The sequence below is a fragment of the Poecilia reticulata genome, chromosome 9, assembly GCF_904066995.2.
Source record: "Poecilia reticulata chromosome 9, P_reticulata-male-v2, whole genome shotgun sequence".
NCBI lineage: Eukaryota > Metazoa > Chordata > Actinopteri > Cyprinodontiformes > Poeciliidae > Poecilia > Poecilia reticulata.
In genome coordinates, this window is record NC_088838.1 from 27,131,053 (window position 1) to 27,150,348 (window position 19,296).

Sequence of the window (19,296 nt, forward strand, 5' to 3'; positions counted from 1 at the left end):
GGTGTTTTAAATCTGTAATACATCTCCCCTAAACTTATTTATTCAAGAAATTGCTGAGCACAAAATTTAGGAACTAGCGTTTTCCACACTATTTCATTTTGGGTTTTTTTTTAACGGTCCCACCTGCGTGTGGCTGTGCACAGCATTAGTCCTCCTCTTTTGTAGATATAGAAAATGTTGGTCTGTTCCACTAAGGCAGTTTTTTAATATACTCAGTGTGACAGTGGACCGTGGGTTGACATGTGAAATGAGTCACAAAAGTCAGCATTTAGTTCAAGTTTTATCACATCATTGCACTTCCAGTTTATGTTGCCATAGATGGAAACTAATAAAAATATGACAAGCTTAATAAACATTAAACTCTATATATCTGAATTTTTTATGAAGTAAGTTTATCACCAAGCACCATTTGCTCTAAATAAGGAAGCAATCATCCTTTGTTGTCAATCTTAGAACTAATAAGTCACTGTTATGCAAAATGTAAAACATGGCAGGCAGAGCAGTTGAAAAAGAATAAATCATAGTGTGCGACCAATACAACACAAACTAGTATTGATGTGATTATAAAATTGATATGGGTATTTATATTGATATGGGTATAAAATACCCATATCAAAAAAATATTCGGTAACACTTTATTTGAAGGGGGGTGAATAAGACTGACATGACACTGTCATAAACATGACATAACACCTGTCATGAACATGAATAAACCTTCATGAATATTTGACTGTTGTCATAAAGTGTCATTCGGTAAATTATAACCAAGAAATCATTACTGTTTAAACTTTACCTTTAATAACATAGTTACCTAATTTTCAAAGTGCAATCAGTAATACTTTTTTAACAAATTTATATCAGTAATGATTTATTGGTTAATGTCAAGTTGTCATAACAAAGACATTTTGAATAATGTCAACTTTGTATTAAAAGTGTCATAATTTACCGAATGACGCTTTATGACAACGGTCATAAATATTCATGAAGGTTTATTCATGTTCATGGCAGGTGTTATGTCATGTTTATGAAAGTGTCATGTCAGTCTTTTTCACCCCCCTTCAAATAAAGTGTTACCGAATATTCTGTACCATTTTAGGAAGTATGGAGAAAAAGCTGTGAGAGACACAGGGATTTTCTACTAGATCAGAAAACGGTATAATTAATTAATGATAGCATTTCTGTTCTCTTATTTTCCTAATTTGTCCAAAACCAATAGGTAGTAACTGAGACCGCTGTCATTTAGAAACAAAAAAGAGACTAGACTTCCTGTAAAGAAAAACAGTAGAAACAGTAAAGATAATGGTCAGTTTTTGATCACCTTTAGTTGGATCTTCAATCAAAGAAACAAAAAATTGCTGTAAGACGTTATACATCTCCCCCTACCAGAGCGGCAGTGCCGTAATTAAGGATGGCAGCATGTTGGTTATGTTTGAACAGATAACATTAACTGAACCATCTGAGATGTTTAAAACTTATCAGGAGCTTTTCTGATCTGATTGTGAAAGTGGAATACAAATGCGGAATAAACCAGATTTTAGGTAAGGAATGATATGTCAAGTCCCAACTTGTGTTTGTGTGAATAAGGAAACATTTTTTCTCCTTTGCTTACAACAAAGTGTTGCCTTTATATCTCATTCCCTTAAGCTGTAATGAAGAACTTCTTACTTTTTCTGTCCAAAATAGAATATGGGGCTTTTGCTGTTGGCATCCAATAATGCAATGTCAAAAGGACACTTGGTGAGTTTTTTAGAGACCCCATGGCATTGTCAAAATTGCACTATTTGTTGCCTCAGACCAGAAGCAGTTTTATGTTTCAGGGGTGAAGTATAAGTTTGGACAACTATGGAACAAACAGAGGTTTACTAAAATGACCAAAAAGGCAAATATTTTGGTAACTTGTCCCTAACTCAAGGTGAAAATGGATGTAGAGCTCAGCGGTGTAAGGATATCGGATCAATGTTCCTGTCGCTCTGCTCGTTTTTGTTTTGTGTCGTGTATTCAGTGTTCACAACGTCCAGTTGCAGGTGTGTTTATGAATGATCTGACTGCAAAGTTGAGCTATACATGGCCTAGACTCAGAAAGTGATCAGACCAAGATTCACTATGTGTTTACTGCATCTGGAATAAGATCAGTTTTAGTAGATTACCTCTTATTGCATGACGTAAACTATGGCTCACTTTTTCCTTCCTGGGTTTTCCCTCCTAGGAGTCATCAAGAGCATGAACCAGCCCCTCAGTTCCCTCTCTCTATTAGGCCTTCACCATGGCTATTTGTCACTTTGATGTTTAGTCCATATAGCAGCGTAAATGATTCAGCACTGCTAATAACTTCAGTTAATGTCGCTCTAACAGTCACTGGATGTTTTTGTTGAATGAGCTCCAAAGAGTTGACTGTCGAAGCGGAAACGAGCGTTTTGTCTGCGAGGCCTTGGCAGATTCAGTCGGGCCAGGATGGAGGGGATTGGGGTTGAGGAATGAGAAGAGGTGTCGGGGTGGAGCTCTTATCGCACCACAACACCTGGACCAAAGAAAGACAGGGTGGCACAGAGACACCTGTCAAATACAGAAACTAAAGAAGAGACGTACCTATGCATGGAGTCGAGCTGAGGCCATGCAACACATTCACAGGCGTGATACAAAACATATTTGTTTATTAATTTCTCCTCAGCTCCTAAAGGTCAATGTAGCTTTTTTGTCATTTCCTTTTCTTTCCTAATTGATGTGTCATTTCATTCTCTACCTGTTGTCACACAGGCTTCCTGTTTTGTTTCTGCACATTTCTTTCTTTTTCCACGTTCACTATGTTCTTGCAATTAAATTTTTTGCTAGTAAATTATCCCGTTATTTTTATTTCCTGTCTCAACGTGTTATTGTTTTACTTTTTTGTCTTTGTGATGTTTTTAGTATCTGCTGGGGTTTATTGGAGGATGTGGCCAATTTATGTTTGAATGCCTACTGGTAATTAATTTAATTATCTTGTTGGAAAGATATACAGAATATAAATTAATAAATACATATGCACCAACTGGACATTACCTGGCTTGTATTGATTTCTGATTTTCTCCAGATTAACATTCTGATTCAGTCCATTGATTTGTTTTTATTCTAAGAAATTTAACATATAAAAGAGAAAAAATAGTTTGTTTCTGTGGTAGGAACAGTAGTTTTGAATGTAGCAAAAAATGAATGAATTAGTTTATGCATCAAAACATGAATGTGCATCAAAATAGGGTTGAATAAAATCAAAAATTCATAAAATTTATTCAACTCAAAAAGTGCGACACATTTTATGTAGTTGCATTTTGATTATATCTGCTACTGAAAATCTCAAACTCAGTTTATCAGAAAATAAGAATAAGAATGGCATAACATGTAGGTAAAAGTCACAATCATAGTTTTCTCAAGGCTCCTCTGTTGGTTGCACACACTTCTGATTCGTGTCTTTTTCCCTCCAACTTTCCGTTAATATTGTTGGACACAGCACTCAGTGAACCATCAGCGATTAACTTTTGTAGCTTATCCTACTTGTTTTGGGTGGAAGAAATAATTGAAAAAAACAATTCAAATCAATTTTTAGGAATGCAGTGAATATATAGACTGTGTTTTCACATCAAATCACTAAAATAAGTTTTCAAACTGTAGTCTGGGGTACCTCTATGACCATAACCTTAATCTGATTTTTATTGAATTCAATGAAAGGGTATCAAAATGCATGCAGCTTGATGATGCGTTTATAGGCTAAAAATTATTTGAAGTTTCAATAAAACAACCTGCATGTCTATGAATAATAACTATAATTTATCTGTATTTTAGTAATGCATGTCACATATTTCGCTGATTTTGTGCTCCGTAAGTATTTTCATTCTTCAGCACAAATATCTTCCGACTTCCCTCTTAGCCTTCCCTTGTTAAGCCTTTTCTCATCTCTGTGAAAGTGTCCTGACATCCCAGACCAGCTGAAACGAGCGCCTTCACCCAGTCCTCCTCTTTCTGTTGATCTGTGTTAGGTGTGTGAGTCTCCCTGACAGCAGCCCTCTCTGGACGACAGCCTGATATGACACGTACTGCTGTTTCAGTCACTTCCAGAAACACACTTCAAGCTCCAGCTGCCCTTCCATTATCCACTCCTTGCTCCCAGTTATGTTTCTGGATGGAACCTGTTGTTTGCTGGTTTTGTTGATGTGCTTATGTTTGCTTTTTCTGCCAACTGCTACCTCGGCGACCTGTGACTTACTTTCGTGAGCCCGTGCATTTATGTGCAATATTTGCCAGGGTTATTGTGAAAATGCGCCAGAGCTGGTCTGACTGGATGTGAACCGTTTGCTTAAATGTGAATGTGGATGAGAAGTTTTGTTTTGTTTTGTTTTGTTTGTGGTGAAGTTGATCGGTACCAGATACTCTCAAAATAAAAATGGAAAGGAGAGGATAGGATAGGAATTCTTTCGTTGTTAAATGAAGAATCCTCATAGCATAAACTCTGCCACCACGTTTTGCCCGATAGATGGTGTGTTCAGGGTCAAGTCCAGCCAAACGTAAAGTTTCTCATGTAAGCCAGAAAGTACAGTTTGAGTATTATCTGACTCAGCATTTTCTTCCAGAGGTTTGCTGTGTTCCTTAAATGTAAATCCTTAAATTGTGGCAAATTGTGAACTGGATCTATAATGTCTTTCTTTCAACAATGATTTTCTTCTTACATTGTTTAAAAACAGATTTCAACTTTCCCTTCACAATTGTCCACTTTTTCATATGAAGTTTCAATGAAATGCTGGGAATGTGAATACTGTAAACATGGCTCCTGATCCAGTCTGGCTTGTTACTGTTCTAGTTTAAAACTTTTTATATAATTATCAGTCAGTCTGAATTATACAGTCTATTTTCTTGCTATTTTCTGTCTTATGCAGATAGTTAGACACCTATAGGTGTCTAACTTTCTTGAACTGAATTTTCTCTCAACTTGTCCATTTTCAAGAGAAACTGCCATGTTATATTTGTCACTCATGTAAACTGTAAAATCTGATTTACCAATTGGAGGTTCCTTGGCACACTAATGAAAACATAAATTCTTCCATCACATTACAGGAAATACTAGAAGTTCTATAAATTGAAGCATCTGTGTTTTTTTAACAAATACATTAATTAATGTAAATCTGACTTTCTTTTCACATAGCATTTGTATCATTCAAATGCTTTCACATAGCACATTCAAATGTGAAAGCATCTGAAGCATTTATATATGTTATATAGTAACATATATAACATATGCTACTAAATATGTTATATGTTAGTAAATATTTACTAACATATTTTAGTAAATATGTTACTAAAACCTTCCACTGTCAGGTTTTAGTAACATATTTCCGCCGCATTATAGAACATTTTTCTTGACTATCAAATAGCACAAAAGTACACGTCTAACAACATATAATAGAAGTTCTAGTTTTGAATTCTGTTTTAGTGTAGGTTTGATATTGTGTTTCTAAAAGAAAATACTTCAAATCCAAACAGTGGTTGAGGCAGTTTCTTTGCTTTTTGTCTGTACAGTGGCAGGTTTGGGCCTCAGTGGTTTTGGGAATTGTTGTCAACCTGTTGAGATTTCATCTACTCTTCTCTTTTAGGATCAGGGAATAACATCTATACAGATTCTTCATTATCAGTGGGTTGACCAGTTTGAAGTACTAACACGCTTTGTGAGCTACCGTTCACATTGAAAGGATCAATCAGTCTCAACTCTCAAGAAACTTGTTTTAGGAATTCTTTTCAGCGCTTCTTTCAGAACATATTCATAAATGTTAACATTGATGTTAGCTCAATGTGTTTCAACTTGTATAAAGTGGGAAACGTAAGTGTTAAACATTTACATGTATTTTAATCAAATTCAGTTAGATATAATTGAACAGTTGAAGAACTGTTGATGAAGAAGTGACAAGAAAACTGATATTCAAGTATTTAGAAAACAAATAATTACAATTTAATATAACTTTGTAAGGTCCTTTCTGTAAACCAGTAAAAGTTTATTATTGTATTATTTAGTCTCATTATATGTATGAGGACAGCAATTATTCTCAACTCATTAGATGGGCAGTCATAAAGGTCAGAGTTTAGGAGCATGGTGTAAACGCCATCACTACTCCCACATGCCTCTTATTGACAAAATCAATCAATTAAAATGACTGTATATAGTTCCAAAACATAAAACCACCAAAAAGAAAACATTTCCGAGACAGCAGTCTCACTTAACGTACATTATTGCAAATGAAAGAACATACGAATCTGGTTTACCCAGGACATCGACTGTTTAGTCAGCAAAATCTTCCAGTTGTTGTGATGCATACCAAAGCACCCTCTGGTGTATCTAGACAACCATATCAATGTTACCTTGGCTGCTCCTGGTTTTGAATGGCACCTTTCACTGATAAAATCACAAAGTGCTTCACAAATCACATAAGAAAAACGCAACAAATATAAATAGAAATATTAATTAAAAAGCCTGTACACATTTTTCCAGCTGCTTTCTTTTAGTAACGCAGTGCAACAACTCCTAATCTGGTGTCAAAATCTTTCACTGTGGCTTTAAATATGCTACACTTTAGAATGAGGCACATGGCGAGGAGATGAGGCCTTTTTTGGTCAAATCATAGGAAATTCAGGAAGGCTGTCCTCACCCTCCTCCTTCTACCTGCTAAACCTGAGCAGTAGCTCATCTTGCCATGTTGCTAATCTATGACAGCAGCCCAAAGGACAAGCCTGAAGCTACTACAACAGCCAGCAACCTACCAATATTATCTGTATTTCTTTACTGAGAAATATGTTGTTCTAATCCCATGTGTGGTGGGAAGTAGGAGTGGGCGGTCAGGTTCCATGTGAGAGCGTCTTTTTATTTTTTGGTTATTTAGTTATTTTTTGGGGGGAAGGCAACCAATACTCAAACATCAAGCCCTCCAAATTAAATTATCAGTGTCCTGAATACAATTTGTGCAGAGGTAGCATTTTCAGTTCTCGTGCATAATTACATGTATGGTGAAATGCAGCTGCATTTACTGCCATCCATCAAGAGAAATTGTGGTTTCTACAAATAAGTGGTCAGTACAAAGCTTGTCCTCTTTTAGTGATGCCGTCACAGAGACCTGTGCGTCAGCTGCAAGGTATTTAAAAGTGAATAAGTGCTCCCACTGTGCTCTTGTAAGAATAAAATGTGATTTTTAGAATGTACATCAATTGCAATAATTTCTGAAATACATCCAGCTATGCTTACAAACCCAGTTTGCAGCTTTATGTCAATTTGCTAATCAGTCCCTGCTGATTTTCATTTCCATGGCAGCACCCTCAGGCTGCATGCAGTCCTAACCTAATCAGGGAGAATTGTAACATTTGCATTGAAACTGTATTTATAATGGTCCTTTTATAACATTTAGCACATTTGATTTTGCTTTTTTAACGATCTAACCTGCTTAATGAGAAGTCTTTATTGCTTTGCAGGACAGATGTGGGAGGGAGACATAAAAAGGAAGCTTCTGTGGCGACGTTTGGGGGGTTGAGGATGCAGGGGCAGAATCAAAGTGTAGAATAAATACGTCTTGAACAGCAGGCAAACATTGTTTCACAGTAATGCATAGGTACTTAGTTAAAAAAAAAACAGGGGATGTGACCATAAATATATCCAGTTGGAAGCTCGATATTTACAGGCACATAATTAAAGGACAAGTAATATGTTTTTCACTGTCTGATATTAATTTAGTTTTTTCTTTTTGTTTTAGCCCAGTTAGGATTACCAAACCTTATGTTTCCAAAATGTCAGAACAAGTGATTTTCAAGATTTATTTAATTTTTTTTAATTTAGAAATTTACATGCATACATTTCTTTTTGGCCATTTCTTTTTGACTTGGGTCAAACGTTCTGACTGTCCCTCCACCGGCTCCTCACAGAAACTTGCGCCAATGTTGGCTCATTTCTTCTGAAAGAAATGGTATAAATGTGTTGGGATTGTCAGCCACTCTTTCTGGCATACACCTGTGTTTTTGGTTTGCCTAAGAACATTTCTATGAAACTAACTTTGTGGTGACATTTTTTTATCCATCCTTCACTCCATTTTATAAATAATCTTAGCCATAACGTCTTAACTGATGTCTTCAGAGTTTGCTTTCATGTTTCCTCACTATGTTCTTTCCTCATGATTCCATCTGTTTTGTGAAGTACACCAGTCCTTCATGCTGCAAAACATGAAACATGGTAATCACAATAGAGATTAGAGAAAAATCTGTAGTGTGGGCTACAAAGTGCAGAAATGGTAAATGTTTTTACAGTACACAATTGGATAAAACAAACCTTAGCTTTTTTATGTAATTGTAAAGAAGATGTCATTCAGTGCCTCAGGGATATAAAATGTATTTACCTCATTTTAGCATTTAACAATTGCATTGTAAGTCATACTTTGACACTCTATTAAAAAGCAGCCGTAGATCTTCTAAGAAGTAAAGAAGACATTACATATAAGATGTTTCAATCTTTCTTTTTAATTTGGCATTTTAACAATTAGCATGTATCTCTGTCTTCCAGATGCTGCACAGCTGCTAAACCTCAGATTAAATACCAGGTTCCTGTGAAAGCCAATAGGTGCTAACTATGTGAGAGCAAAATCATTCTGTTTGTTGAGATTGACTATGTAAAGGATGTCTTTATGGCATTCATATTTATCCACTGAGGATATGGATTAAAGATTGTGATTAATTTGCAATAATTTCCTCTTGTGTCCCAGTAGAGTTTAGTTTCGTGTTTACAAGGGTTCAAGTTTTTAAGGAAGAAATGCATTGACAGAGTGTGATCTTGAATTCTTTGTGTTTTTGTAAACATTCATATTAATTATACAACAAAAGTTGACAGACAAATGTCAACTCAAGGCGCTTTACAAGACGATGAGTTCCAATTGATGTGCGTTTACTTAGAAGTCAATTTGGTCCTAATTCATTCAAATCTAATTCAATTTTGATCATATTCAGATGCAGATATGGTTCAATTTGATCCCAACTCCACTAAATTGCAACAAAAGGCATTTTCTCATATGGTTGAAAAATTATCTACAGAAGCCTAGTAGGTTGCATTGAGTCACTGAATTGGATCTACTGAGCAGAAATATGGTAAAAATGAAAACGCTTTGATGGACAGAGAGCTCCAGCAGAAACAGGGTCAGTGTGAGTAACCATGAGCTGTGACCAGGAGAAACACAGAAACACTGGGTCAAAAGTGCTCAAAGATACAAAGAGAAGATGGTTTAAGTGGGAAAATATATCAGAGAAATATTAAATTTAGGACCAGAATAAGGTCAGGCGAACTGGGTTTGTTGACATATAACATTTTTAAACTTTTATTTTAGAAGGCAGACATTTGCTCTTAAAATGGTTTCTTTTGTGGAGCTTGAGGCTCAAATGAGAACCTCTCCCTAATTATCCAAACTAACAATGTTTTGTTTTGACTATGCAAAGGTCACAAGTGATCTGTGCAACCTCACTTCAAAAATGTTACCTTCTTTTGTAAGTAGTGTTAAAAGAAAAAGAAACCATACAATTAAAGTCTTTCCACTGATGCCGTGTGTAAAGTCTCTTCCAAATAGTTTTTTTTTTTTTTTTCTATTTTGTCAACCTTTTACATTTTCGGGGAAATGCTCTTCAACAACAGATCAGCTTGGAAATTGTTTTTTTTTTCCTTTTCTTTTCAAACTTCTCAAAAAAGATGCACAGTAACTAATGATTGCACTTTTTTTCTTTTTCAACCCTAATCGAGAAATACAATTTAAGTTGTTTTATTTTATATTCATTTTTCTCTGATATATTTATTGGAAGAGGAAGGTTTGGAGATGAGCAAACATAATTCCAAACTCAAGCAGAAAGTGAATTGAAAGAAAAGAAACAATAACAAACTTTAAAAGGAAAAGAAAGGAGTCCAAATAAATCAAAGTAAAATAAAATGTAATAACATTTGAATGGCATGTAATACAATGACAATGATGATACCTAATGGTTCTGCATACAAAAATCTGTTTCTTTTTGATCTGTATCAATAACCTAGTAGAAAATATTTTTAATCAAATGGATTTTAAAAGTTTACAACTGTTTTAAATACAAACCCAAATTGATTTAACATATTTTTGTAACAGTATTCAGAAATGCAAAATTAAGTTTGTTTTACCAACATCATTTTTCAAAAGATTTGTTAAACATAACACGAAAAACCCTTTTTCCAGCTTTTGTATCGTCTTGACAGCTTGACACATAAAAAAGTAACCCCGAGACTTTATACTGTCCTGATCACAACAGATTGTTTTCCTTCTGTCTTTCAAAGACCAGGAAAAGCTGAAAACAAGATTTAATGATTTGACAGTTGACTCATTTGAATGCCACTCGTGTTGAGTGAAGGTAGCTTCTGCTGAGGACTAAGCAGCTGTTTTGTTGAATTTGATCAGTCTGCCTTTGTCTTGTTGCCATTTCAGTTACTCCAGCCTCAGCCGTCACTTTAAGTTAGGAGTTGTCATCAGTTGTGGGTAATCTAATTACTGGGCATTCTTGACATTTTTTTTAAATAATTGAAATGATGAACATTTTTCATGCGGAATCATATTTGTTGCTTTCATTCTGTTATATTTAGATGTTGCCACCTCTGAGCTTTTATCACATTTCATCAGCTAAAATTATACACGGTGTTTTCTGAGCCAGCAGAAATTTCTGAAAATGTTTGTTCTGCAGTTTGTCACTGAAAAGAGAGACTTCAAGGAGAAAGCTGTATGAACATATTATAATGTACTTATGTATTTTCAGAGAAAATGTTTGTGTTCAGTTAAAGTGAGAAATGTAGAACATTATGCAAATATTGAAGCTATGTAGACAACATGGACATTCATCTTTCGGGTAAGAAATAGTGGAAGATCTTCACTTGTTTCTGTCACTATATGTGACAGAAGCAAGTGAAGAGAACTAATGCAAAATTAGTTATGTGTAAAGATTACAAAACTTCATGATTAGAAAATCTTTGTCATTTTATAATTTCATTATGCTTTAAATGGTAGTTTGATTTACCTGTTCATACCATTAAACGGCTGTACAGATAAATCCAACTAGAATGATGCTGAATAGTGGCAAATCTCAGTTTTAAACCCCTTTAGCAGCAAAGGTGAATTTTTAAATCACTCAACATTAGAAACTGTTTATTTCTATTTTTTCTTTTTCCGCTCTTCCTTGTTATGAATCCAAGGTCTTAGTCATTTGCAGAGAAGGCCATATGAAAAAAAGAATTGTTATTAATAAAGTGCTAATAAAGTGTTAGTCTGTGCTGAACTTGGCATATGGACCAAAAAATAATCAGTCATAATGTGCAAAGAAAGTTTTGGACCAAGGCAAATTAAAGAATAGAGGAAATGAATATGAAAATTCAGACCTAGATAAACTGAAAATATAAATGTTTTACTTCTAAAGAAGTATAGGATGCATCTGTTATCTAAATTATTCTGTTGTTGGCATTTTAATTTATGAGCATTCACATATCTAATAATGTACAATTAATTTTGCTGATTAATCTACAATAAAACTAAAATGTAAATGGACTGAACTTATATAGCACTTTATCCAATCATTTTTGACCACTCAAAGCCCTTTGCACTAGAGTCACATTCACCCATTCCCACTGACAAACGCTCACACCGTTACGCAGCTCGGTAGGCAACTTAGGGTTGGGTGCCCAGGGGCACATCGACATGTGGCAGGAGGAAGCTGGAATCAAACCTACAACCTTCTGATTGCAAGACGACTACTCTACCCACAGAGCCACAGTCACCCCTACACTTTGTGGGGATACAAATTTCCCCACAAAGTGAATTTAGGACACATTATTGGTTTCAAGCTGCTGTTTATTGATTAGAAAAATTAACTTGCAGAGCTTAAACCATTCTGTTCTGTTTTACTTGTAAATGTGTTTGCCAACTTGTGAAATGATTCAAATGACTTGATTTTCTTACCAAGTCTTTTCAGTTATTCTTGCAGAGGCTCTCAGTCAGTTTTTAGCCTCTTTAAGCCCACAGGCTTTAAACAGAGTTCTAAGGCAATAAGGATTTATGGTTTGATGAGAGATTTACTCAAGTATTTGAGTTTGCCACACATTTTTATTTAATTTAAGTCAAGGGATTCTTATAATATAGTGCATATGGATAAAGTAAGAGGAGTATTTATCATAAACCTCTGGTTATCAGTGTAATACTGAAGGTTGTCTTTTAAAAAAGTAATTAAAACAAGATATCAGCTGTTTATTCTAAAGAGTTCAAAGTCTGACAGACAGACATCTATCAGTTACACTCCAAATTAGTTTTTATCACCTTTTTGCTTAAACAGTTGAAGGGAAGTGAGCACACCCATGTATTAGGCTAAGTTTAAACACTTTGAGGAAATATAATTCTTCATCATGGGTAGTAATATCAGTGTCTGATTTCCAGTTTATGGCCATGCTTTAAAAAATTACTATTTTTTTAGGCATTTTTAAGGCATCTGGGTTGCATCTGACCATCTCTTATTTCAAATATTTAACATTATGACTGCTCAGACCTCAACGGGATTTCTTTTTTGCAACAATCATAAAATTTTAAATGCAATCTGAGTTTTAATAAAGCATTATTGCAGTCCAATTTAATTACAATGTTTTTTCATAGTCTTTTCTCTCAACTTTTTCCCATCTGTTTGCTTTTTAGAATATAAGTTTTTCCCTTTACCGTCAGCTTTTCCTCATAGAAACTGAATTATCACTGAATTTATTTACTCATATATGTGACATAAGTTCAAATCATCTTCGGATTCTTGGTTGTGTGTTTCTGAAGAACAAATATGTGTGAATACTTAAGCTCTTTCTTTAGTTCCATTTCCATCCATCCATTTTCTTTACACCCTTGTCCCTCAGTGGGGTCGGGAGGGGTGCTGGTGCCCATCTCCAGCCAACGTTCCGGGCGAGAGGTGGGGTTCACCCTGGACAGGTCGCCAGTCTGTCGCAGGGCAACACAGAGACACACAGGACACACAACCATGCACACTCACACCTAGGGACAATTTGGAGAGGCCAATTAACCTGACAGTCATGTTTTTGGACTGTGGGAGGAAACCGGAGTACCCGGAGAAAACCCACGCATGCACAGGGAGAACATGCAAACTCTATGCAGAAAGACCGGGGCCGGGAATCGAACCCAGAACCTTCTTGCTGCAAGGCAACAGCTCTACCAACTGAGCCACTGTGCCACCTTTAGTTCCTACAATTGTAATTTCTTGGGACTATTTTATTAGGCTGGAATATGTATTTGAAGTGCATTTGAAGGACAGAATTGGGAAGAATAATTTGATATGAAAAACTTTCTATTTTAGCCAAACCTTTTTTTCCTGTCCTTGCTCAAATTATTTGGTTTCCTGTCAGTTTAAATACTGATCTCAACATTCACATTCAACTTGTCTTTGTAGACCCAATTTGTTTCTCTTGTTACTGAGTTGGAAACATTTTTACCAAAACAATTTGATCTTGTACTCAACAAGGCCAATTAAGTTTATTTTCCATTACAGATGTTGCGTGGCCTTTTCTGTCGCCCAGGTTTGGGGAGTAAATACGTATGGGTAGCAATGCAGCATAAATAGATTACAAAATAAAACTTATTGCATTCAGTTACAGTTTCTTAATCTGAGAAATGGACTTTGGACCACTAAGGAACATTCAGTTGTTATTATTATTTTATTTTTTGCTTTGCCTCCATATCAGAAGTGGCTTGATTCAAGGAAATAAAAAGGAACATTTATTTCATTGTAGAATTAACATGACTCTATAAGAACAACAAAAAAGAAAAATGAAAAATTAGAAACAGATAAGTGACTTATCTTCTTTCAAATCTCATTTTTTTCAAATGCAAAACTAACATTGAAGTGTCCATAAGCAAGACACAGCTCTGAAATAAAGACAGTTGTCTGAATTGCTACTCATTGACCAACACCGAAAAAACTGACTCTCTGATCAGAGCAGAATGTGAGCCTTGTTAATTGTAAAAACAAAACAAAAAAAAAAAAACATTTTCCTTCTGATGTTGATTTTGTGAGTGAGAATGAAAGAACGGATGCCTGTAAATATGAGCTGCTAGGAGCTGTTAATTTGGCAGACAGTGTGTGTTAGGAATCTATCACACAGTTCCCAGACAGAGGAGCATTGCTGTCAGGAAAAATGCAACAGAGGCTGGTAAATACAGAGGGGGGTGAACAAGGCACAGTGAGAGGGAGAGGAAGAGAGAACAGGGAGAAGTTAACTTGTCTTCCTGTATTACCAAAAAACTGATCGAGTAAAAAACACTCACACTTGTCAGGCTCTCTTGCTGTACACAGATCTGACAGAGGCAGCTTAGGGATTCAGCCCTGTCCATCATTTGGTCTGCTGAATGACACCCACATACACACGAAGGGATATACTGTACCGTCTAAACTTGACTCAAAGACTGCAGGACAGTCGTGTTACTCTTTATGCTTTTCACTTTTTCACCTAAATTTACAAATGTATCTGTGCTACTTTCTAGTTTCACATATTCTACAAATTTTAACAAGTGTTTAATGCACTTGTTAACTGTTTAAAAGGGATAACGCTGCATTGTCATTATCTGCAAACACTGACTCCATTGTCTCCTGTTGTACACCTAACATCTGAGATATTTCTGCATTAGTGTTCAGGGATCAGAATATGAAAATGGCAAATGTAATTATTTGGATTATGCAAACTATGATTCTGTTCTGGTGAGTGGAATCTGAATTGATTTTTAGACTTTTTAGACATTTTTCAGTGTTTGTTTGTCAGAATGCAGTTTGAACTGTCAGTCATTCTTTTTTTTTTTGTTCTGTTTAATGGGTTTGGAGTTGGGTGTTAGATAACAAGATGTGGTTTAATAGGTTGATCAAACTGGGACACATTCTGAATGACTATATTCTGTTACGTTTTTAACTACCGCAGCACTTATTTTTGCTATACCTGTTTCAAAGACTACATTTTCTACTGTATTTTGTTTTATATACCTATAAATTATGCATATGATTTATATTGCTTTCAGTGCATCTTACATTTAAAGAAAATAGCTTTGCATACACATTTTTATTCACATTGTACTGATGTTATACTTTCAAGTACATTTTTCTTAAACTCTATGTTGGATACGAAGGACAGACACGTGAACAAAAGACAGAGAACTGAAAAGAGAGAGGGATGAATATTAAAGGCTGGGGAGGTAAAATGAGAGAGAATTCAGGAGACGGAGATGTTCATCTTGGAACAATCCCAAAGAGGTTTGTGGAAATTCTCTAACATTTAGCTGTTAAATTATAAAAAGGCTCTTGCATACTTAGAGGAGTCGTTTGCGGTTTTCAACTGTGCTGCTACAATGGAAAAAGACAAATGTTTTTTTTTCCCTCTTCTTCTTTTTGAATCTGTTTTTACCAAAGCATAATTCTTTAAAAAACAAATATATTTTTGAGCCATCTAACTTCTCATCTTATTTCAAGATAAATCCATAGGACTTTTTTTCATTCACACATTGTTCTACTATGTCAAAAAAGCATTCTGATTAAAATCAACTCAAAAGTACAAGCATAGAAACCTTTTATGGCACATGTACAAGATCTGTTCCTTTTAATGGGTGGCAAGATGTATAGCATTATGTTCTTTCAGGGTTTCAGGGACTCATTTTTTATAATAGTTTGAGTTTTTATAACATTTTGAAGTAAAAACCATCTTCAGTAGCATTTGGAGCTTATAAACCGCATGAAAAACCACAATACTAAAATTGGCTTCCCACTGGGGAATCATTTGATAGACTATTTCACAGCTTTTGTGCCATTTGGACAAACTTGGACCAGCTCTATTTCTGCACTAACTCTGATTTGACAAAAAAAAAGAATGGACTACTCTACAGACTAAATCAATTCTTTCACAATTCAGTTTGTGAATATTGGTAGGATTGCTCCATCGCATATCACATGTCAAAGAAAAGCCTGGATGACACGTACAAATACAATAATTGGTGATATTATTTGTTTCATGCACCATAACATTAAACAAGTAGTATTTCAGAAGGTGAAGGTCTGGTAAAGGAGTAAATTTAATAAAAGAATTTTTTTTTTTTTTGCCAAAGCTGCAGATATTACCCAGAACCAAGTTTTTAAGTTGAAATGGTAATAGACTTTTTATCTGTGGTCAGTGATTCCTCTGAACTCAAAGCACAAAGACACTAGCAATAACAATTATTTTCCTAAAATCATGCAGTTATTGGTAGTAGTATTTTGCAACAGGTCTAAAGAGCAGCTGACTTACTGCTTATTTTGATATTTTAGACCTAGTTCAGGGCAGTTCAACCTGAATTTAAAATTGTATAAACATGCAACTTTTTTACAACCAAAATCCCGTCAAGGTGTGGTTTGGCAATTTTAAAAAGTGTGAACATCACTGCATTTGTTTTGCATTTTCCATACAAATCTAAGCTTGGGAAATTTTAAAGGTTAATTCTGAACTTTTTCAGTTGTGTTTTGCCCACTTGAAAAAAACAAAACACTTTATTCTTCATTATGTTAGCAATGATATTGTTTTGTATTTCTGCTAATGAGAAAAGCAGGGAGTGTGTGTCTCTGTGCATAGTTAGACATTGTGTTGATAAACTGAGGGAGGGTCTTGTCAAGCTGATAAATAGAGCAAAACACACCAGGACAGATTAGAAGGAAGTAATGATTGAATGAAAGAGAGAAAGCAAATTGAGATATGAATAACAGGATGCTCCAAGACTGAAGGGTCCTGGAGGGGCAAATGCAGGACTTAAGGGAAGTAAATGGGTAAGGAAAAGAAGAAAGTCACAGAGGAAAGGATGAAAGACTGAAGAGACACTTGGAAGAGAAGGAGGAGAATAAGAAGTCGAAGAAAAGAACAGATGAAAGAGGAGACCTGGTAAGGAAAATAAAGTAGTGAGATTAGCAAGGGAATCATGTGGAAGGAGGACAACTGGAACAGAAGGAGGAAAGGATACAGAAGAGAAAAGGTTTGAGAAGAAAATCATGGAGATTAAAGTAAACCTGCTTAACAAGGAGGTTTCAAAAGAAAGTGGTAAATAAGGAGAATGAGTTTGGAAGAAAATGAGATTAAAAAGAGGGAAATGATGTAATTGAGAAAAAGAAGGATGGGAAATAAAGTAAGAAGAGGGGTAATAATAAAAGATATGAAAACGGACGAATAAAACAAATGCAAATGTAGATTAATATGGGAACACTCGATAAGGGTAGCTACACACCAAAAACAAAACAAAACATATTAATCCTAATGAGTAGAGATAAGCTAATCTCTAGTTCAGCGTATTCTGTTCATTCTGTTCAGGCATTATTCTGGTAAAAAAAAAAAAAATTACTTTCATAAGAGCTTCTCCTGTCACTCCATTGCCTTCTTCCTGTCACACCTTTTTCTTTTCCCTCCAAAGAGCTCCGTGGGAGGCAGATTCATGTTGTGAGAATCAATTTTAAAAGACATTTTATACCAAGAAAGTCTGGCACATATTGGAGATCAAAGAAAATCAGAGCGAAAAGCAGGGCGAGGAAACTCCAAGCAAAGCAGATTGAATTTTTAACCAATCCCCGCTTTAAACTGTCACAGTAATACCGCGGTTCCTTTGTTTATAATGTGCTTATGTGAACTTTAGATTAACCTTGCTTTCCATTTCTTCTCCCGTTCTGTTTCTTATCCTTGTCTTTCCCGCTGTAGGGTGAGGTTCCAGCCAGGCATCAACTTCCTCGCTGTGAAACCCAGCAACCTCGTCGCGTGGGAGATCAAACAGGAAATGGCACCGGGAAGCAGTTCGTTGGCAGTGGATTGTCAAAGAAAGGCCTCCTCCACAGCCGAGAGGTAGAACTGAAGCTCACGTAACCATTCCTTTTTTCCAGAATTTCCCTGTCAAGCAGCCCCTCCTGTGTCTATTGCTTCGAAAAGCATTTGTGGGTGCAGAGAATACATGAAAAGGGCATTTGAATATTCCACTTGGAGGCCATGAGAATCATACGGGCCAGCACGTAATAATATCATGTCTCAGTTGTGTTATGGGGTCGGTTTATTTAAATAAACATTCTGAAGAAAAAAAGGGAATGATAAGGGTGCAAAATCAAACGGGACTTGAGAGTCAACGACAAAACGGAGCCTGGGTCTGAGCTTCAAAGGAGTTATGACTGATCTTTATTTTAACCATTGCAGCTGGTATTTACTAGTATTTATGTAATTGAGTCATTGCACTCAGTTAAACTTTAACAATACAAAAAAGATGCAAAAATTCAAAACACTACAAACAACTGATGCTTCAAAGTTTGTATCTGGTTGAGAAATAAAGGGGTTTTTTTAAGCTTCAAAGTGTTTTTGAAACTTCCAAATGCAAATTTTAAATAAGGCATAAACTGTGAAACAGACAGCAGGAGAGGATCTTGTTCTGAAATAACTTGGGTATAAATTAAATAGTCTAAATGTGTTGATGGTGCTCAATTGGTTTAGATACATTTATTAAAGTTGTGCATTTGTTTTAACATAATGCTTTATGTAAATCACACTTTTTATACATTTAAAATGATAGTGTACCTAAATCCAGGCTACGTTATGCTAGGCAGTCACAGCTCTGTCAGTGAGCATCATGATTCACTCACTTCTGTTTGCTGAATGCTTGACTTGATTTTTAGTAATTTGACTAATAATTAACTGGATGCTGGAAGATTGAATTAGCATTTAATCCCAGATTGATCCCTAACCAGAGAATAGAAAAAAAATAATTTATATAAATCAGCAGTTGACTCCTCCTAATAGAGATGAACACTATGGGCTCAGTTCAAATTAGAAGTGCAACAAAAGTGGCAGACATACTTCAGAAACATGACAATAGTTGATTTTCACACATTTGAACTTCCATAGCACATTTTTACACATTACACTGGGGAATAAACATTATTTCTCTTAAACAGAGTAAACTTGAGGCACATTTTATTTTAGTAGCTTTTAATTTTACTTCGCCTGAAATTTTTGCTGGCAGTTTTAATTGTACTTTGGAAAACTTATATTAAAATGAATGCACTTTCTCCAATATTTTTAGTGCTTTTCCTACTAATGTTGCATAATACAAAACAGTCTTTACAATACAAAATTGTCATATTTTTGTACCTGGTAGACATGTGATAAGAGTTTTTTTTTCTGTATCCTGGTCATCATTTCTCTTTTCATTCAGTGCATTTGTCCTATCGTTTTGGCTG

At 35.3% G+C, this 19,296-nt stretch overlaps 1 protein-coding gene across 1 annotated transcript in view; it reads left to right on the forward strand.

Annotated features, from left to right (window-relative positions):
- The window catches only part of LOC103469947 (transmembrane protein 132B), a 243,194-nt gene that overhangs the window by 128,257 nt on the left and 95,641 nt on the right, over positions 1 to 19,296 (forward strand). The window contains exon 6 of the mRNA XM_008418032.3: positions 17,777 to 17,917. Within this exon, the coding sequence (XP_008416254.2) occupies positions 17,777 to 17,917 (141 nt within the window). The remainder of the gene's footprint in view (positions 1 to 17,776; positions 17,918 to 19,296) is intronic.